Genomic DNA, 21,850 nt, shown 5'->3' with positions numbered 1-21,850 from the left:
GCAGACATAATGGGCTGAATGGCCTCCTTCTGCACTGTAGAGATTCTATGATTCTACAATGCGGGAGATCCTCTTAGGGCTGTACTGGTGGCCCCATCAGACCAATCGAGGCAGCAGAAACGCATCTTCAGGAGGCCGATGCTCTTATTACAATTATCATCACTCAATCACCGATCGGATGGCACTGAGCCTCGTTGTACCGAGCCTCGGTGGGGTCCCTGGCCTCTGCACTGGCGCCATCAGCCAAGACCTCTGGGATATCCCTTGTCCCCTACAAGCCATCCCCGCAACCTTGGATGACCCTCAAATACCAAGGATGTACGATTGCCCGAGGATGTAGCTATCATGTATGCTGCCTGGAAAAAGTGCACACCTGCAAGAATGGTCACACAACAGCTGCACATCAAGGGAGTGGAACCCCTTTCTGATTACGTAGAGGGTTCCCTGATGCCACTGGGTGTGTAGCGTGACATGGGTGCAGTCGATTTCCCCCCCCCCCTCCGCCTGTACCTGTGGAAGACCAGCTATGGTGCTGAATCCCGTCGCCCTTACTACTTGTTTGGCCTGATCCAGGTCAAAATGAATCCAGTCCAAAGCTCTTGTATAGAATGCATCCGGGACTTCACAGATGGGTTTATGGGTGGATGTCTGTGACATACCACACCTGTCGCTTGTGGAACCCTGGAACGACCCATTGCATAAAATTTGAGGGCTGCCGTAATCTTCATGGCCACAGGGAGTGGGCGTCCTCCGCTGTCATGTGGCATCAAGTTGGCAAGCGTGTGACACAGATACCTGGTGAGGCAGAGTCCCCTACGGCACATGTTGTTTGACAGCTCTGCGAGGAATACTCTGGCCCTGTACATTCTGTTGCCTTCTGCATCTTTGTGCCCCCCGTTTGTCTGGTGCGGCCTCTGGCCACTGAGTCTGCCCTATGGCCGCCCGGCTCCTGCCGCTGGGTCTTCCCTGGGTGCCGTTGCACGTTGCTGCTGGATTTTGTGCTCCTCTAGCTCTGTAATAAGTAGAACAGCCAGCTCCACTGGTTCCATACCACTATTGCTCGGTTAGCTGTGAGGGACAAGAGAGCGCGAGATGATGAGGTTGGTGTCGCAGCCAGGTAACATCATTACCTCCCCTGATCCATCTGCCTCCCGGACCTGGAAGCAGACAGTCTCACACCTTATCTTGTGGCTACCTCTTACTCCAGGCTTAAATGCCCTCCCATCTCCATTGCAGGACTGGCCCTGCCCAGTTAAAGTCACCTTTGGTCTACCGTCTGGTTCTCCCCTCCCTCATCTCTGTATCATTGGGGGTTCTGACAGGAGGTTATATGCTCGCATCCCAAGTCGACATGGTCCACTGATGATGATGTCCGCCTTGGGGGCTAATGGATCCTCACTGGCAGGCGTGGGGTCTGGCACATATGCAAGCCCAATGCCCCTCAATTGCATGTACCCAATTGAACCCTGAGTATTCCCCTCATTCCTTGACATTGAGATTGTGGGTAGCTGACATTGTTAAGGGTTATCTCTTGATGGGCAATTAGTTTTCCCAGTGTGTCTTATCTGTTACACAATCCATTAAATGTGTAAAGATGTCTCTTCTACACATGACAGAAAAAAGAAAAGGTTGTGATTACATTGCATCAATCACAACCTGAAGTGCGTCACAATCATTGCAGCTACTGCTCCAATACGTGGAAAAGAAGATTGATATTGTAAGAATATGAAAATAGAAATTACAGTTGGAAATATTAGCAAAGCTTAACCCATTTCAATCAAGCAGGTTATTGTCAGGGAAAAAAGCAAAATATCATACAAATGACAAATGCATTATCTGTTAATATGGACACAGCTTTTCAAGATTTTTGCACATTTTTCTAAATATTGCCATCTTGTTCCAGAATCCTGTGCTAATGGGGAAATGCAAGTCAGCCCTGCATCTATAGTGAGACTTGGATCGAGCATTAACATATCGTGTATATTAAAGGGATCGTTCTACAATGAATGTACAGCTCAACAGCTACGTATTATTAAAAACAATACCGAACAGCTAAATACTGTACTCATCTCCACCGATGCAGTTATTGCACAAATTCCAAAGTTTGAAGACCCCAAGTCCAGTTTTGCCTGTAAACTGCATTGCAACACTGAATATTTGATTTGTGGAATTGATATTAAAGCTGGCAGTAAGTGTTTTTTTTTAAATTATTGATTGAATTGAGCTTGCAGTGTTATGACTAATTGTTAAAGCTTTTCAGTTTTTCTGTTGTTGACTCCTATAAATCTGACAGCTGTGAAACGTGATGGTGTAAATGGCAAAAAGTTCAGTCCCTTCACCATGTTGCAACTTCATCAGTGGTTGAAGAATTCAATTATTTCCCTCTCTCCCTATCCTCATGGGCACTCTGATGCATATCCAGAGAATTAAAAAAAAAAAAAAATTTAGAGTACCCAATTATTTTTTTTCCAATTAAGGGGTATTTTAGCATGGCCAATCCACCTACCCTGCACATCTTTGGGGTTGTGGGGGTGAGACCCATGCACACTGGGAGAATGTGCAAACTCCACACTGACAGCGACCCAGAGCCGAGATCGAATCCGGGTCCCCATCGCTGTGAGGCAGCAGTGCTAATCACTGTGTTGCCCGCCAAAGAATCATTTTATGCAATTGTAACTGCTTTTGAAATCCGTAAGGCTGATTTAGTTTTTGCTAACTCTTCATTTGCATTTTTAAAAAGCACGTGCCAGAACCTCCTGCAAGAAAAGTGGATGTGGGTAAATACATGTCCCAGGCAAGGCTTCAACCCTTGCTGTGTATTAACCAACTTATTGTAGTGTGCATGATGATAGGAGTTGGCAGCAAGTATGGCCAAGGGGAGACTTGTGTTGTGAAGGCTGTAACAGATTTTGAGGGTGTGTGCAAGCAAAATTAAGTTTCCCCCGATCTTATGGAGAGCCAGGGGAGTGGATGAATTAGATTACTGATCCTGAGGCAAGGCTGTGCAAAAACGATGAGTAATGTGAAGGGAATTTGTGGCACTCATGGTAATTTCATTAAATGTCTTTCTGCAATACAGCTAGATCGTGAAGATGATTTTTATGTGCCCAATCGCAACTTGCTTTGGCATTTGCCAGCTACCTGCAAGGAAATTGGCATTGCTTCTCTTCATAGTTGTTTCTGAGAATCCTGGGACTCTGCTGCGACTCTCGTATCTTTCTGAACCCTCTATACGTTGGCCACATGAAAGTTCACCTACTCCCTTAAATTGTTTAAACTGTCTCAAGCCTGTGAACCTGTAGCAGCACCCAACCTCCTGACCCCCCTAATCAATGAGTGGCCAATAGGGAGACCCATGTCACACTGGCAGCCTGTACCATTCGTGCAAAGGAGCAGCAGCACATAATGTGGGACAGGTTCCCCATTCACTGCTCCGAGCAATGCACTCCCCTCACACGTCGCCTGCTTCTCTTGGCGGAGTACCAAAATCAATCTTAGTCACTGGATAGCGCTCTCAGTCTGGGTCAGAAGCTTATGATTTGAAGCCCTGCATCAGAGTTTGAGTTGCTCATCTAAGTCGAACGTTGTAGGTCACCCGATACTGAGATTGTGGTATTGTTGGCAGTGCTGTCTTTTGATTAGACCTGCACTGGGGGTTCAGATGGTTGATAAGAGCGCACAACTTTTTAAGTAAAGAAAAGATGGTGAGCGAGCTAGAAGAACTCCTAACATCCTTGCCTCAGTAGTTCAGAAAGCGACACCTTACAGCTTTGAGTTCAGGATCTTTCATCAAAACCTTAAATTGTCCTTTTTATTTACAGATGCTAATTGACCTGTTGTATATTTACAGCATTTGCCATTTTAAAAATTATTGATTGTTAACATTGCTGTGCATGCAACATTACTGGCACAAAATCATGCCAGTCCCTGCCATTCACAAATTCATTCTGTCATGTACTTTTGATGTTACAATAAATGTGTTTAAAAATGTGAAGAAATAATTCTACATCATAAATTCTGCTATTTCAGATCCTCCAGGTCAGCCCCAAAACTTGACATGCATTCAAAATGGAAGAGGTGGCGATGTAGTGTGCAGCTGGTACATAGGACAAGTCACACACATCAGTACAAATCATATATTGTGGTAAGCTGGTTCTCCAGGTCCAATAATGATGTTGCCTTTAAATATGAACTGAATAGATGAAAGAGATGCATCAGAACATAAGGAAACATGGAATAAGAAAAGGCCATTCTGCCTTTAAGCTTGTTCCTTCTACAAGCCATGTACATACTGCCCCAGTGTGAAAATTGCCTCCTCTGTTTAATTTTCTGAGGTTGAACATTCTGTCATGATCTCCTGACCGTGCAGTAACTATTGTGCCCTATTTAGAGCACAAAAGGAAGCTACTTCTTTGCTGGAGGAATTTAAAACTAATACCTTTGACCCATGTTTTCTCCATAACCCTCTGTTCCTCTGTTTCAAATATTTATCAATTTTTTTAACCCCATAAATCATGGAATGAATTCTACTTAACCCACACCACTTGGCAAAGCATTCTGTGCTCCAACAACAATCTGCATACTATAACCAAACTTCTCCAAATCTTTCTTCTCGCTCTCTCTTCGTGGCAGTTTTAAAAAAAAAAAAAAAAAATTTTTGCTACAAAAATATATATCATAAAATATCTGAAAGAACATGACAAACATTTCAAAATAGCCATCGCAGAAAGTGCAATAATGTTCACATTTTCTCCATAGATCATGTTGCACTCTTGAGGTGCTTCAATCCAGCCAAATAAAATTACAGACATTATAAATGGTCAATACAAATGGTGCAAAGGTATTTATGTTGTCTACGTAGATCAAGATGCACTCTGAGGTGCTTCAATGCAATTGTGATACATGTAATCTTCACTCATTCAATGTAAACATACACCCCGATAGGTCAGGATTATATATTTCTCTTCCCCTCCGTGTACTACGGCTGAAAAGACCTTTGTCCATTGCCCCTCTGTGACAGCTGCCCCAAGGTTTAGTGCATTCCTCAGCATGTAGTCCTGGGCTTTGGAATATGCCAGTCTACAGCACAATCTGGGACAACTCTTTGTACTTTTCGACAGACCAAAGAGCTTCTTCCACCGAGTTGATGATCTTCCAGATTGTCTGTGTGAATCCCTGGTAACAGTTTTAAACTAATAACCACTTGATACCGTTAGGAACCCATTTGTTCATGCGCCATTAACCATCAGTGCCAAACTTACAAGACAAATGTCCTTATCAAACAGTCTCTGACTGCACTCTTTTATACTATACTGTCCAATGTGCAAATATAATTGCCTGGAAATCACTGGTTATCTCTATGGTGGCTCAGCTGAGAAGAAGAGTACATATAGGGAGAGAAGGTCATAGGTATGACAAGATTGCTCAGAAATTTGGACTTCTGGCAAACAACTCACCTCGGCCGTTCAGCAATAAATCTAGCAGCTCGGCGGATCTCGCGTATGTGGGTGTTAAATGCTATAACGATGGTCTGTGTTTTGCAGAGTATCTGGGAAATTTTGAACTTGAACTAACACCTTGGTTATTTCTATTGCTATTCTTTAAGTGCAAATAAATGAAGTGCTGCATCGTTCAGTTAAAACATACAGATTGTTAAAAAAATCATGACTGTTAATACATTTTTCAGGTTCCGAAATGAGTCACACAGTTTCATTGCGTCGTCTACCTCGGCAGAGCCATCAACTGGAAAATGCACAAGGCACAGGAAGACTCCAGAACACCAAACGCTGGGCTTTGCTTGTGAATCTGGGCACATTTTCAACCCGTACTCTGTTTATTCAGCATGGGTAAATGCTTCAAATCAACTGGGGAATCAAGCTTCAGCTGTTATAAACTTCACCTTGGATGAGATCGGTGTGTGGCAGGTTTTTGAAAATGTTTTTCAAGTGCACTCTCCTGTAAATCAGTGTAGGACAAGACTCTGGGTGACTAGATTCTGAAAGACCCAGCACTCTGCCAGTAATCTTTTGAAAAAAGTTACACAATCCTAACCTGCAGTCATTGATTTTTCTCCTTTGGTTGACCTAGAATAGATATACAAATAGCTGACATTGGTAACATAACATTTTCTGTTCATAAAGGGGTTAATGTGAACACCATTCCATGTACAGTTTTCACAGATCATGGGCAGGATTCTCCGTCCCGCCGACCAGTTTTCTGGTGCGGCGTGCCCCCGCCAGCAGTGGGATCAGCAGCCAATCGGTTGAGGCTGTATAAGGCTCTGGTCGGTCCCCATTTGGAGTATTGTGAGCAGTTTTGGGCCCCGTATCTAAGGAAGGATGTGCTGGCCTTGGAAAGGGTCCAGAGGCGGTTCACAAGAATGATCCCTGGAATGAAGAGCTTGTCATATGAGGAACGGTTGAGGACTCTGGGTCTGTACTTGTTGGAGTTTAAAAGGACGAGGGGGGATCTTATTGAAACTTACAGGATATTGCGAGGCCTGCATAGAATGGACGCGGAGAAAATGTTTCCACTTGTAGGAAAAACAGGAACCAGAGGACACAATCTCAGACTAAAGGGACGATCCTTGTAAAACAGAGATGAGGAGGAATTTCTTCAGCCTGAAGGTGGTGAATCTGTGGAACTCTTTGCCGCGGAAGGCTGTGGAGGCCAAATCACTGAGTGTCTTTAAAACAGAGATAGATAGGTTTTTGATCAATAAGGGGATCAGGGGTTATGGTGAGGAGGCAGGAGAATGGGGATAAGAAAAATATCAGCCATGATTGAATGGCGGAGCAGACTCGATGGGCCGAGTGGCCTAATTCTGCTCCTATGTCTTATTGTCTTATGGTCTTAGGATTGATGTGGAGATGCCGGCATTGGACTAGGGTGAGCACAGTAAGAAGTCCAATAGGTTTGTTTCGATGTCACTAGCTTTCAGAGCGCTGGCTGAGCTTTCACCTGAGGAAGGAGCAGCGCTCCGAAAGCTAGTGACATCGAAACAAACCTGTTGGACTTTAACCTGGTGTTGTAAGACTTCTTACTGGTCTTAGGATTGGCAGTGGGTGGTATTTTGGAGGGAGGAGAGCATGATCTTTTGCCAAAGATGCGGTCAGAAACCCAGGCTGGAGATTCTGAGGATGTTTCCAGGCTTTTTCGAGAGGTGAAATTAAGGGAACCTTATAGAGCTTATGGAAGGTAGTAAAAGGTAGTTCAAGAACTCCATTTCAAATTAAACTGTGATTGGATAACGGTCCATAAGTTCAAATGAGTGAAATGCAGCTGTTCGAAATTTCATAACATAAAGAATCATCAGCTACTGGAATGGACCACTGGGTAGCTTAGTGAATATAATTGTCTGAGAAACAACTGGATGCCCTGATGGACAATTAGGTCTTTCTGTGGACTGTCCCTACTGCCTTGCTCATCAGAATTGATTCTGTGACATTGTAATCACATGACTGCAGAGGTTTGTGCTGGGAATCTAATCACTTTGATGTGTTTATAATAGCAGGTAAACAATTTCTGATGAGCACCCCAAGCATTTGTATGAAACCATCCCACAGCATTTTTTTTTTCCCAAGTACCTTTATTGGCATTTTCAATTTTACATAGTAAAACTTTGCATCCGTTATTTACAATTTGGACAGTTCTTATGTACATACAATCCATCTGGATATATCTCCCCCCGCCCCTCTTTCCCCCCCCCCCCCCCCCCACTTCCCCTCCCTGACTCCTCCTTGGTATCCCCCTCTTCTGCTCTGCGTGTTCTATTACTGAGCTTGTTTTCCCCTTTCCGTTTCCCCTTCCTTCTGCGTTTTCTGTTGCAGGCCTTGTGGTTTTGTGGGGGGGGGGGGGGGGGGGGGGGGGGGGGGGCTTCCTGACCCCCCCCCCCTCCCTCTTCCATGCTTCTTCCTGTGGTTCCCCCGTGTTTTCTCCTCATTTCCTCCCCCCTTCCCTTTTTGCACCTCTTAGCTTTGTGTTTTTGTCTGCTCTCCCCCTTCCCCTCTTTCCTTAATCGCTGTTGGCCTCGAACAGGCCGATAAATTGCCCGCATGCTTTGAGGAAGCCCTCACCCGACCCTCAGATGGTGTACTTGATCTTTTCCAAATGGAGAAATTCCGCCAGGTCAGCGAGCCAGTCTGCAGCTGTGGCTGATGCTGCTGATCGCCAGCCGAGCAGGATTCTCCAGCGTGCGATTAGGGAAGCGAATGCAAGGGAGTCGTCCCCCTTCCCCATGTGTCGTTCTGGCTGCCCTGATACCCCGAAGATTGTCACTCTCGGGCACGGCTCCGCCCTCACCCCCACAACCTTGGGTATTGCCTCGAAGAAAATTGTCCAGATCCCTGCAAGTCTGGGGCAAGCCCAGGTATGGTTGGCCGGGCCTCCCTGGCACCGTCACATTTATTTTCCACCTCCAGGAAGAACCTGTTCATTCGAGTTCTGGTTAGGTGCGCTCTGTGCACCACTTTAAACTGCATGAGACTGAGCCTTGGAGTTGACCCTGCTCAGTGCTTCGCTCCAGAACCCCCAGCCACTTCTGCCCCCAGTTTGTCTCCCCATTTCCACCTGGCTTCGTCCAGTGGTAGTCTCGTCCTGTCGAGTCGCTCTCCGTCGATTTTCCTACAGTTCCCCTCCTTCCTTACTGTGCGTGTTTATCAGGTCCTCTAATAGAGTGATTCTCAGGGCCATGGGGTATCCCACCGTCTCCTTGCGGAGAAAGAACTTTACCTGAAGGTGCCTAAATTCCTGTCCTGTTGGTAGTTCTAGGTCTTCCATCAGCTTGCTCAGTGTCGCTAGTCTGTCCCCCATGTAAAAGTCCCTAACTGTTAACGTCCCCCCATCCCGAGTCTATTTTTTGAAAGTGGTGTCGAGCATGGCTGGTGGGAATTTGTGGTTTCCGCAGAAAGGGGCCATGGGGGACATCCTGGTCAGACTGAAATGTTGCTTCATCTTTTTCCATGCCTTTAGGTGTGGCTACCTCACAGCACATGTTTTGGGACTTTACACGATGCTGTCAGTCGGAAGCCGTGCACGTAGTTATTTCTATATTTAATCAGTGTCTGATCATATTTATAAATCAATATATTGACTATAGCTTCAAATTGATTTGTTTTCAGTGAAACCCAATCCTCCCAATATCAGTAAGGTTGAGGTCAGCAGCAGTTCACCGACAATTAGTATGGTATATTGGCAGGACTGTCAGAACACAACGCTGTTTGAAATCCACTGTCAAAGTACTTACAGCAATTGGGAAAAGGTAACATTTATTTACTTTTCCACTTGTAGTATGTCCATATGATCACTGAGAAAAGGCACGATTTCTCACCAAGTAAAGTTTACTTTTCCAGAAGTATTTGGGTAAAATGTGTAATCTAGATTAGCTACATTGGATTCCCACCACGTCCGCGCGCCTCTATTCTCCATTGGTTTTTCTGACTCAGTCCGATCGAGCAGTACCATTACCTTTCCACTTTCCATCTCATACACATAAAAAATGGACATTCAGCATTATAACACATGCTAGACATTTCAAAGATTTCTGAAATCCTTGCTTCTACACCAATTTAGGACTTTTTTGGTGCTCCTGCCAACTACTTTTGACATTTGCCATGCCATTTTCCCCACCTCCCTTCAAGCACGGTACAATGGGGTTTCCATGGAAACAATGGAGAGAGGTTGTACCAATGATAAAGGGCACCTACCCACCAATCCTCTTACAATAAAGGATCTAAGTGGGCATTGAGGGGCAGTGTGCTGTACCTATGTTGCCTGTCCAGCAGCTTGAGGAGGATGTGGAGGATAAACATGTGTTCCCGTGATTGATGTCCAACTTCCCCTGTTTCCATCAGTAATATGTGATTGTCTACAGAATCTATCATGTGCCATCAATCACATTGCTCCCATTCATTCCACCAATTAAAAGCAACTACCAAATCTTGCAAAGAATGTATCAAAATAGGTTATATTTTAAAGGTAGAATGAGCAAGTTTGTGTGAGGTTCAATACTCCTTCCATTCTTTGCTTGAGCACTTTACTCCTTTCTGCTTTGGTTTCAGACATTCTTAGTCAATTCAACAAGTTGCAAAGTGTCCAATTTGGAGCATTTCACAGAATACAAGTTCCAGGTTCGCTCTAAGCTTCATTACACCAGAGGACTCTGGAGTGACTGGAGCCCTTCCTTTGTAAGCAAGACACCAGAGGCAGGTAGAGTTCCCCTCCATTGCTGTGCTGTTTGGATTTATTTTGCATCAACACTGAAATGATTCCTTTATTGTTTGAGCATTGTACCATCTAGTTGTGGAGATGTCATTTCTTAAGTTTGACTTTATAAGTTGCTTAAGTGGAAAAAATTCAGACAAAAGGAATTTGGAGAACGTCTTTGCCATAATCTCAGTGGGTAAATGAGGTGGTAAAGATAGGCATGGTTTTGTTCCTTCGTTTGGATTGAATTAATTGATGGGGCAAGACAATCGTGTCCCTGAGCTCCTGTTCTTAATCATTATTCCTGGGTTTCCTGTAACATGCATTTGGAAAGTTGGATGAGGCGAGGATTGTGGTCCTAATAGTCAAATGTTTTGTCAATGTTCACTGTACTGGCTCATGTGTAAAGAACAGTTTTTCTTAGATGAGGCACCAGAATGTTTATAGAACAAACACTTCTAAAGACTGAAGGCTTTCTAGATGAGTGAACAAAATCCTAGGGTGTGTTTTTCAGGGACCAGCGTGAACTGGGTGCCTGCTTGTAGGTAACCCACACTGTACTTTCACACTGTCTCCTGACGCAGACAGCTCCTGATCAGTGACAAAACAGAACACTGACTATGTTAGTTTCTAAATGATGCATGAATGAATGATTTGACCAAAGGTGTGAAAGGCCTTTAAAATGTCTTTCATTATTAAATCAATTGCCTTTGTGATACAGTAATACAGTTACAGTGTGGTCAGCAGATACTCTGGAGTTCAGTGGGTGTAACTCAATTCTTGACAGTTCTGGTGTATACTTAATAACCATACCATGCATACTGACGTTTTTTTTAAAAAATGAAATCCATGCACACATCAGAATGCATTCTGTGAATGTATTAAATGCAGCATGTCATAGATGGAGTAGTCACAGCAAATGTGCAGCATAATCCTTGCTTGTTGCAGGAGATTTAGTCAATATTTTGAAAGGATGGGTAGTCACTGCCACTTAAGAAACTAGCAAATGGGTAACTTTGGAACTGTCTCACCCAGGCCTCCATATTGGATATGTTAATGACATTGTACCCATATGGGCAGCAAGGTAGCATAGTAGTTAGCACTGTGGCTTCACAGCGCCAGGGTCCCAGGTTCGATTCCCACTGGGTGCCTGTGTGGAATCTGCATGTTCTCCCCATGTCTGCGTGGGTTTCCTCCAGGTGTTCCGGTTTCCCCCCACAGTTGAAAGATGTGGTGAGGTGGATTGGCCATGCTAAATTGCCCTCAGTGTCCAAAAAGGTTGAGCAGTGGTTATTGGGTTACGGGGATAGGGTGGAAGTGAGGGCTTAACTCGATAGGCCCAATGGCCTCCTTCTGCACTCGATGTTCTATGTGCGTGATGCTGGTTGAAATCTATTTTATCACGCTCAAAACTGCCAGTGGAGGGTTACTGTGCTGAAGAGGAATCCAATCCATTCAGTGAAGTCTCTGAAATGATGGGCATTTGGAATTAATATGCATTAATTTTAACTTCAGGTTATAATGTCATCTCAGTAGGTTTCTTTTTTGTCATTGCATAGTTCCCATAGGACAACTGGATGTCTGGTATACCATGGATCCGTCAGGTCCTAACAACCTGCAAGTGACTCTCTTCTGGAAGGTAAGAGATGTCGATTACTAAATCAATGAGTCATTCAGAAAGCATTTGTCTGTTTTACTTACCAGGTAACTATGAGTAAGAGTAATGTTGAAGGGATTCACTTTGTGATTCATAATTAGTTTCACAGGAATAACTTCAGCCCATCGAATACCAAACCAGATGTCCCATGTGCTTTACTTGCTGGATTAGCCCATGATCAGGTGGACAGTGGACAAACTGTTCTAGGCCGTTCTTTTTCGGCCCTTCCCACCCAGAACTTCTTCCAGTTCTGCCTAAAGCGACCCCACCCCCTGACAGCACAGCCGGCAAGCAATGCAAATAGCCATTAACTTCAGTGGGAGTGGAAGATCCCACCAACAGCCAATGGGGAACCACCTCTGCCGCTGGGAAACCCATCGCGAGTGGCTGGAAAATCTTGACCCTAGACTTGAGCTTTTACCATTCTGCTACTCCCTCAAAGCTCTCTTAGTCAATGATGCCCCCATAAATGGAAATGATTCCTGGAGCCGCCTTATCAGCTCCGCTCCCTTCGATTATGTATTGGAGAAGAAGTCTTGATATGTTGCTGGTTTAAGGAGCACCTACTGTGATAGAAATATTTACTATCTACACTAACTTGAGCTTTAGTAATTGAATATGCATTGTGCACTGGGATTTGTGCGAGAAGAATTTGCTGTGTGGTGGCCTTTAATGATTGCAGTCCTAGGCTTTAGTGTGCTTTTGTGTCATTGCACGTATGGCTATGCAAAGTAAGCCATTCAATAGGCAGTGTGTTTGTACAAATGTTTTGTATGGGTACATTTTGCCATAGGAAGCCAACCTATTAGTCTTTACAGCAATAAAGTGATATTATTTGTTGTAATGCAAACAGATATGTAGGGATTTTGTGTGAACTCCTGTCTGAGGAATGGGCTGTCTTAACACAGTATGTACACAAGATCAATAGCTGATGAACACCTAAATGGTTAGACCAGCCATTTATACAATAGCAGTCTCATATGGGACAGTAGAAAAAGATTTGTAGTTAAAATTCATAAGATAAGGGAGACCTCTTGCCAACGAGCCACTGGATGCTGCAGGATGTGAAGATAAAAAGGGTTCTTTGAAAGGAAGCAAACCTTACCCCAGAAGCAACCGCTAGACCAAGCCTGACGGAAGGTGCTGACAGGTCACTGCTATGGACACCACCCTAAAGAGTTGTCTTCAAGTTTAAAAAAAAAAAAAGGAGTTGGCAGACCTCAAGAAAGCTGCCACAGTAATGATATAACTAGCAATCAAAAACATTGTACGGGGGAATGAATAGGTTTAATAAAAGGGGGGATAGATCTAACACTTCTGCATTAGAGGAAAGAGCACAAGCTAGTCAAATGTTCTACCTCAAGGACCTAAGATCAGCAGAACTCGCCAGCAAGATTGTTTACTTGTTAGAAGGATAGACAGTCTCTAGCTTAGGATGTAACAGTCGAGCTTTTGGGTGAAATGTTTAATAATACATGATTGGAATGTTCTGTGTACTGACTAATTGTATAAGAAGTATGTATCTGTGACTTCAAGCATTGAGGGAACTATCCCAGAGAAACCTCTGATCATTTATAACATCAGAGTAGTCAAAATGGTGAGGTAGAGCTGGATATCATTAATAATAATAATTTTTATTAGGTTTACAATGACACTGCAATGAAGTTACTGTGCAAATCCCCTAATCGCCACAGGCATCTGTTCGGGAACATTGAGGGAGAATTCAGCATGTCCAATTCATCTAACAAGCATGTCTTTCAGGACTTGTGGGAGGAAACCCACGCAGACACGAGAAGAATGTGCAGACTCCGCACACAGTGACCCAAGCAGGAATCGAACCCAGGACCCTGGCGCTGTGAAACAACAGTGTTAACCACTGTGCTACCATGCCGCCCATTTTGATCTCTGCCGAAGTGGCCTGTGGGCCCTATCAACTTCCGGGGGCATGGGAAGCGTTCGCCCCCGACCAGCTTACCCAGCATTTGTGCCATATATTCTGTGGGGTTTCTGCCCTTGGTGCCCTCCAGTAGACATGATTCACAGGTTTTAACGATGTGACCAGTTCGGGTGGCTTAGCAGCCGTTTCTTGGGCTAAAAGTGCCTATTTCTAAGTTTCCCAGAAGAGAGCAACCTATCCTGCAACCGCTCAGCATATCCCCACCACCAAATGTTCATTAATTCACTTTTGACTGATTTTAGTTAGGTGGCTATTTCTTGTATCCACTGCTTTGTGGAAAGACTGTCTTCCATTTCAGTTTTGCAATTTTTATACATTTAATTTCCTCCACTGTTCACAGCTTCAATTCAGCCTATTTACATCTAAATAACACTTAAACTCCTGTCAGTTTAAATAATGACACTGTGACTGGTGCTGAGTTTCAATCATTGACATTAGTTTATCCTGAAAGAAGAACAACATGTAGGAAAGACAAGCACTCTGCATATTTAGCACAATATCCTTCAGTCAGCCTGATTTGTTTTATTTTGAAAAGTTCCCAGTTGAAAGATTAAATGAATCAAACCATCAGAGTTCCAAACATTTTAAAAACCAGAGGTAAATCTAGGAAATAATGTTGGGTGATGCCGAGCTTGTGTTAAAGGCGGTAGTTTTGAGGAGCTGGTAAATGCAGTTTCATAGCAGTGTTTGAGTCCTGATTTCAGCAGAAGGATGACAAAGGAGGAGGAAGAGCATGTACCTCTGCGTGTCTGTAAAACCTTTAGAAAGAATAAAAGAGAAAGTTGAAAAGAACAGACTGCAGAATTATTAAACCGAAAGAGACAGATTGCCTACTAAGCACATACCATTTTTCTGATGAGTGGACAAGTTGGAGATGTACTCCCATTGGGTACAGCAGAACACAGGAACATGAGTAAGCCATTAGGATTCCTGGGCCTGTTCCATCAGTCAACAAGGTCATGGCTGATCTGCCTCCTAACTCTGTGTACTTTCCTTTTGTCCATATCCTTTGGTTTAAAAAACATCTGTCAATCTCAACTTTAAAAATTAACAATTCATAGAACCATTGATAATTTCAATTGCCATTTATGGAAGGAAGTTCCAAATTTTCATCATCCTTTGAATGAAGAAGTGTTTCTTAATTTCATTCCTGAAAGGGGAAAATTCAACAATACCTTCCAAATCTACAACCCTCCACCATTAGGAAGGACCAGGGCAGAAGATACATGGGAACACCACCACCTGCAAGTCTCCTTCCAAGTCACTCACCATCCTGACTTGGAAAAATATCACCGTACCTTCATTGTTGCTGTGTCAAATTCCTGGAACTCCTCCCTAATAGTTTTTTGCGGTGTGCCTAGACTATGTGGACTTCAGTAGTTCAAGAAGGCAGCTCACCACTACCACCTCAAGGGCAGTTAGGGATCAGTAATAAATGCTTGCCTTGCCCAGCAAATAAATAAAAAAATCAACACAACACCCTGGGCTAGTACATGTTCATTTCCAGCCCAACTCAACCCAGAGTCGCAACATAATTGAATTAACCAGTAATTCTGAGAAAAATACTCTGGGGAGCACGGTGGTGAAGTGGATAGGATTGCTGCCTCACGGTGCCGAGGTCCCAGGTTCGATCCTGGCTCTGGGTCATTGAGTTTGCACATTCTCCCCGTGTTTGCGTGAGTTTCGCCCCCACAACCCAAAGATGTGCAGGGTAGGCCACGCTAAACTGCCCCTTAATTTGAAAAAATTAATTAGATACTCTAAATTTAAAAAAAAAAAGAAAAATACTCAAAGCTCTTTGCTGCCCAATAATTACAGTCACCAGGTTTGTAAATTTAAACACAATTATGTTTTATTTATAACAAGAACTATAATGAAATATGCAGCAAATACAATAGGTTAACTATTATCTAATTCCTAAGTCCCCACTTTAACTTTCCCCCCACTCTCTATACATACACAAGACAGACAAACACAGAGGCAGGGGAGCGGTGAATTATAATAAGTAAAAGGAAAAAAAAGAGTCTTTGTTTCAGGTGGTTGTTTTTAAATAGACCTTCCTTCAAAGTAAGCTTTCAGATCTAGGTCTCGGTTTGCAGCTTGTAATGGTTTCACTGCAGATTCATGCAGTTTCCGAAATACAGCAACTCTCAGACTTTCTGTAGAGAGAGAGAAGAGGGAGAGGGTTCTTTATCCTGAGTGTCCAGGATTCAAACTGAGCTCCTTGAGTTTCTGAAAATCATTCCACTCGAGTACGACCCAATCACCACCTGTTACTGGGCAAGTTACGACATTTTGGGAAATTCATCCCATCTCTCAGGTGCCGAGAAGTCTGAGTCTTGCTGTCCACAGCTAGCAGCACCATATACTATGTTGCAACTTATTGAATTCCTCCTTCTCCCTGCTGCTTGACTTATTGATACATGTTCATTAAGTATCCATGGATTAAAATGATAACAAAAATAAAGTAAAAGGAATCAACGCGAAGGGCCCTTTCACAATTTAAACCAACATCCTGATGGTTCCGGCTATATGGAGAAGAAGTTTTAATGTTGACTTTGGTTTCTGTCTGGTCCTTCGTATGGCAAATAAATTAGTTCAGAGTTTTCTCACTGTGATGACAAGGCTTGTGCAGCAAAACTGGCTTGAGGTGCTACATTTTGGTAATCTCACTCAAAAGGGTTGAGTTGGGAAATAATGATGTCATACTGGAGTGAACAATGATGCTGTTCTGGAGCTGAAGTTAAGACACAATTTTTATCGCTGATTTAGAAGATTGTATTGTTGACATTGTGCTGGGTGTATAAATTTAAAGTGTTCCATTCCCTCGCATCTGCTCAACAAAACTAAATGCACCAATCTCATCTAAGATGGAAAAAAAAAAAATAGTTCCAGAATGTGATTATTTTGTTTCCTTGAACTGGAGAGTATTGGTGAGGGGAGAAAGCAGTATTTTTGTTTAAGTAATGTTTTTGATATCTTTTTAGACTTCAATCCTAAAGAAGAGAAAATTAACTAAATAATCTATACTATTATAGACCCTCAACCTGCTTGAAAGCCGAGGAAGAATCCTGGGTTACAATGTAAAACGTTGGAAAAGCGCAAGGAAAAACACAACCAGCTGGAAAAGCACAAGGAAAAATGCAACCATCTGGGCAGAGCAGACTGTGAATACTTGGTGCACTATGGGAATTCCCAGGACAGGCTATACCATCACTGTGTCTGCTTACAATTCCAAGGGGAACTCGCCACCTACTCAACTCCACATATCATATCCCACAGGTAACAGAAAGGCATTTGGTTTCTACACCAGACTTTCTTACAACATTGTAGGAGTTTTGAGAGAACGAGAGGCAGCTATCAGTTCAAAGAAAGGCTGAAACGAAACATTAACAAATTGCTATTTTGTTCAATTGTCTCCTATTCTTCTCCCACCCCCCAACCAACTAACCTTTTCCTGAAAACCCTGGTTTGTGCCAGCCTACAAATACCAGAATTCTCCACCGTGTGCAAATGACTATTGTTTAAAGATGTGCAGGTTAGGTGGTCATGCTAAATTGCCCATAGTGTCCAAAAGGTTAGGTGGGGATAGGATGGATGCCTGGGCTTAAGTAGAGTGCTCTTTCCAAGGGCTGGTGCAGACTCAATAGGCCGAATGGCCTCCTTCTACACTGTACCTTCCAGGACTATTTGATTCTACCAGCTGAACATTTAATTATGCAGGGCATCACATTGAGCATCATTCTTTCCTCAGCTAACATTATGAAATGAAATGAAATGAAAATCGCTTATTGTCACAAGTAGGCTTCAAATGAAGTTACTGTGAAAAGCCCCTAGTCGCCACATTCCGGCACCTGTTCGGGGAGGCTGGTACGGGAATTGAACCGTGCTGCTGGCTTGCCTTGGTCTGCTTTCAAAGCCAGCTCTTTAGTCCTGTGCTAAACAGTTGGAATTAGTAATTCCAACAGAAGGTACTAAATAGTATCCAAGGTGAAGAGACACTGGTTGAATTTACCGTAATAACATTATAAAGGAGAGTTCCTTTGAACAAGAAGTACTTCTCTTATATTTTCCTATTCCCATTCCCTTGAGAAATTCCAAAGAACATATATCATGTGTGGTCCGATGACAATAAGTTAACAACTGCAAACAGACAGGAACCATACATGACCCAAGTGGCTAATTTGGGACAACCGGTTTGAATTCTTTTATAATAGAAGACCCAGTTTCCTCAGAGGGGCGAGGCATTCTGAACAGCAATTGAAACCTCACTTACAAAGCCTGGTCTTTATTTGCTCTTATTATGTCTTCCACTTTAGGATCATTCATTTTTGTACTCAACTCTAAGACATCAAAACTCACATCCGGTCTAGTCTGTCTACCTAACCAATTCAGTTGCCCAATTAAACTTTGCAGTTGCTCTTTTTCCATCTTTGAAACCTTGCATCTTTTTGTGAAAACCCGGCCACGACTAATTGCTATTGGGCTGATGCTTTACAAATAAGATTGCTGACGTAAAGTTGCCCCTAACTTAGTCTGTCCGATTTCCAGTCCAATATATTTAAATGCACCGGAAGCCTGACTTCCGACCCTGAATTCTTTCCTCAAACCAGAGATTACAAAAGCTTCAAAATCACTAGTCCCACCCCACAAAAAATATTTGACATGCATCATAAAGATGCCAGAAAGGTTCCCTTTATAGTGCCAGTAAAACATTACTGGATCTACTTTCAACTGGTAACAGCCTGACATTAACAAAACTGACCTTACCGAAAAATACCAGACTCTAGATGCAACATTTAAACCACACACACATTTGTTCAACTTCCAGAATACCCCTTCTGTTTTAGCTGCTTCTTTAGGAGGACGGAGAAAAATATCTCTCTGGAGCTGATGCCCCTGCAAGAAGGCAGTTTTCATATCTATAGATTTGCATTCCCATGCCTTTGTGGCTAAAAGAAGATCTTTAAAATTAACCTTTCCTGCTGTAGGTGAATCTACCCTTAAATCCTGATCTTCTAAGTTTTCTTCAAATCCCCTTGCCACAAGCCTGGTCTTTGCCTTATAAGTTCCATCCGGAAGAACCTTTTCCGTGCAAATCCATCTGTGGGACAGAGCTCTTTTCCCCTATCCGGTACTTCCGTGTATACCCCAAATTCACTCCAACTATGCAGTTCTTGCTGTTTAGCATCTTTGATAACTTTTCATATAATTTATTGGAAGCCACCAAAATCTCACGTGCATGTGGGCTTCTATTCCTATTAATATTCATAGTTTTACTCATGTTCCGAGACTTTGATAAACTACGTCCCCCTCGTCCGCCTGGTAACTTGTTCTATACTGCTACTGCTTGATCTTTCCGATCTGCTGTGGGATGTCCTTTCAAAATTCTTGACCTTTTCCTGCGGACCTGTTCACTAACTGATATACTATCTAAATTGGCACTGCGTCCTGTGACCTCCATTTTTGAACTTTGTGTTCCCAATCCATTGTCTTAACTCCCTCCCCTGAATGCTGTACATTCAACCAATGTTTATACTTTCCAGTGGCCTTCCCTGCTCTAATAACGATTGCATCCTTCCATTGACTAGACCCTTCAGGCAAGTATGTCACCTTTGTACCAACTTTTGGTAGTTGCCCTTTCGGAAAAATGGCCTTATCCCAGATCTTAAGGTCCACAGCCACAATGTTGTTAAAATCCCTGGCCAAAGGTAGGGTTACTATCAGTCGGCTGGTGTCCTTCTGTACTTCCTACAAACTTCACAGCAATCACTAACCTGTTCTATCAGTTTAGTATAGTCTTCATCCCTTAACCCTGCATCCTTTAATAAAATTTTCAGCCTCCGAGGAGACAGATGTGCAAATTGTCTATGCAGTTTTAATACAACAAGCTTTTTATCAGCGCAAGTCCCATTTTCAACTGCCATTAACACATCCTTAACCACTCTACTTGAAATATTATTTTTCAGTAATGGAATACAATAGTGTCCCGACTGTGTAAATTGTAAGTCCACCGTCTTTCCAAAAACTGTTGCCTTATCCTGTTCCATATCCAGTTTCATGTGTGCTTTCTTCATCGACGGTCTGCTCAGAAGCAAAGGTATCTCACTTGATACAACATCCGTGCTAATGAAATGATTCACTCCGGCAATATTGCAAGGGATCACCACTCTTTTCAGCGACTTCAGAGTATTATCATCCCCAAACCTGAAACTTGTGGAACTTTCAAATTCCTTAACCTTGTTACGACTTTCAGCATTCAAGGAGTTCAGGTAACATTTTAACCAGTCAATTCCACACACAGTAGATGTGCAGCCACTGTCCAATACAGCACAATTGAAGGATTCTGCAACCAACACCCTCATTACTGGCGTAAAACTGCTTGTTAATAGGACAATGTCTTCTCTCTGAACACCATCTTTTTCCTCTTCTGACTCTTCCGTGTCATGTGTTGCTTCAAACACTCGATCATAACGTTTTGGACAGTTGAAGACATAATGGTATTGAGAGTCACATCGAAAACATCGATTTATCATGCCCCGTGCATTTCTGGGGTTCATCTTCCTACTGTAAGTTCTAACTGAGTTTCTGTTTTCATAATTTCCTTGTCTCAATCTCCTTCTATAGTCTTGGGCCCTGTCCGTAGCTGTACAATTTCGCCACCCTGTTAGTAGTGTATCTTCCATATTCTGCTTTATAGCAGACTGACCTATTTGAGTCATCAGAGCCATCGGAATCTAATGTTTCCCAGAAACTTCTTTAAAGCTTTTGTCATCTGATCGAATAAGGTATCCTCATCCGTAAACTGAACTCCTGTCAAAACCAGGAGTCTATCCATGTTGCTCACTCTAGCACAGTCAAGTAATTTAAAGGCCAACACAGACTGTGGAAATTCCAGGTTGTGTTTCTGCAGGCTTTTATATAGTCTGCCAAATTCCATTATATAGTCTTCCATGGAGAATTCCTCTATTTTATCAAATTCCGACCATGCTTCATACGCACATAATAAGTCATCTTTCTTGTAAATCTTATCCATATATTGTAATAGAGTCTCCAGACCTTCTTCTGAGTCTAACTCTTCCAATTCCAGCTCAGAAAGCACTTTGTTTCGGATTTTACTGTCATAAGGTAAAGAAAGAGCCAATGCCATACCTTGTTTTCTCTTTCCCAAAGCAGTTACCTTAGTCCACATAACTACTGCACTTCTCCATTGGTCGTACAATTCCCTTTCAGAAAATAAGGGGGGATAGTCATATCCAGCCATCTTTATCCTGGGTTCAGCCATGTATCTTTTTTTTTCCTTCTCACTCACTCCTTGGTTTGATCAGGAAAGGTTGTATCTTTCAAACCTTCACATTTGCACAGCAACCATCCTCTGCTACCATTGTTATACGTTTTAGTTACCATTGTATGAAGAGTCAATAGTCATGTTCCTTTTCACCAAACAACATTTATTTCACTTCCACAGCCTCTGCACAAAACTCTTAACAACACACCACCTGACCCAAGGGCCACCTGAAGCCCCTTTACATATCAGTGTCAATCATTGGATACTTAAACTAAATGAGACAACTAATTGCAATGTCTCTTAATGCATTATTTAACTCTTAACCCATTACTTAACAGTGACTCCAGATCCGCAGAATGCAGTTGACCCTTAAATGCCCTCTGAAATGGCCTAGCAAGCCACTCAACAGAAGGGTAATTAGGGATGGGCAATAAATGCCGGCCTGGCCAGTGACACCCACATCCCATGAATGAAAAAAAAAATCCATTCCCTAACTCTTGGAGGTGAAACATCCTGGGCGGGATTCTCCGGGAATCGGTGAGGCGGGCAGAAACAGCGCAGTGGAGTGGCGGGAACCACTCCCTCGTCGGGCCGCCCCAAAGGTGCGGAATCCTCCGCACCTTCAGGGGCTAGGCCGGCGCACCGGAGTGGCCTGCGTGGAAGGCCTTTGGCTCCGCTCCAGCCGGGGCCGAATGGACTCCGCCGGTAGGCGCGGGTCCGCGCATGCGCGGGAGAGTCAGCGGCT

General features: G+C 43.2%; 1 protein-coding gene across 3 annotated transcripts in view; it reads left to right on the top strand.

The window, feature by feature from the left end:
• il12rb2 (interleukin 12 receptor, beta 2a) overlaps window positions 1-21,850 on the top strand; it is a 77,743-nt gene that overhangs the window by 32,173 nt on the left and 23,720 nt on the right. For all 3 annotated transcript variants that reach the window (XM_072511081.1, XM_072511079.1, XM_072511080.1), the window contains exons 4-10: window positions 1,904-2,188; window positions 4,030-4,144; window positions 5,687-5,913; window positions 9,120-9,259; window positions 10,059-10,206; window positions 11,763-11,842; window positions 16,856-17,099. In XM_072511081.1, the coding sequence (XP_072367182.1) occupies window positions 1,904-2,188; window positions 4,030-4,144; window positions 5,687-5,913; window positions 9,120-9,259; window positions 10,059-10,206; window positions 11,763-11,842; window positions 16,856-17,099 (1,239 nt within the window). The remainder of the gene's footprint in view (window positions 1-1,903; window positions 2,189-4,029; window positions 4,145-5,686; window positions 5,914-9,119; window positions 9,260-10,058; window positions 10,207-11,762; window positions 11,843-16,855; window positions 17,100-21,850) is intronic.

Source organism: Scyliorhinus torazame, chromosome 7 (assembly GCF_047496885.1).
Source record: "Scyliorhinus torazame isolate Kashiwa2021f chromosome 7, sScyTor2.1, whole genome shotgun sequence".
Classification (NCBI taxonomy): Eukaryota; Metazoa; Chordata; class Chondrichthyes; order Carcharhiniformes; family Scyliorhinidae; genus Scyliorhinus; species Scyliorhinus torazame.
Note: the sequence above shows the minus strand (reverse complement) of the source record. Positions and strands in the feature narration are given on the sequence as shown.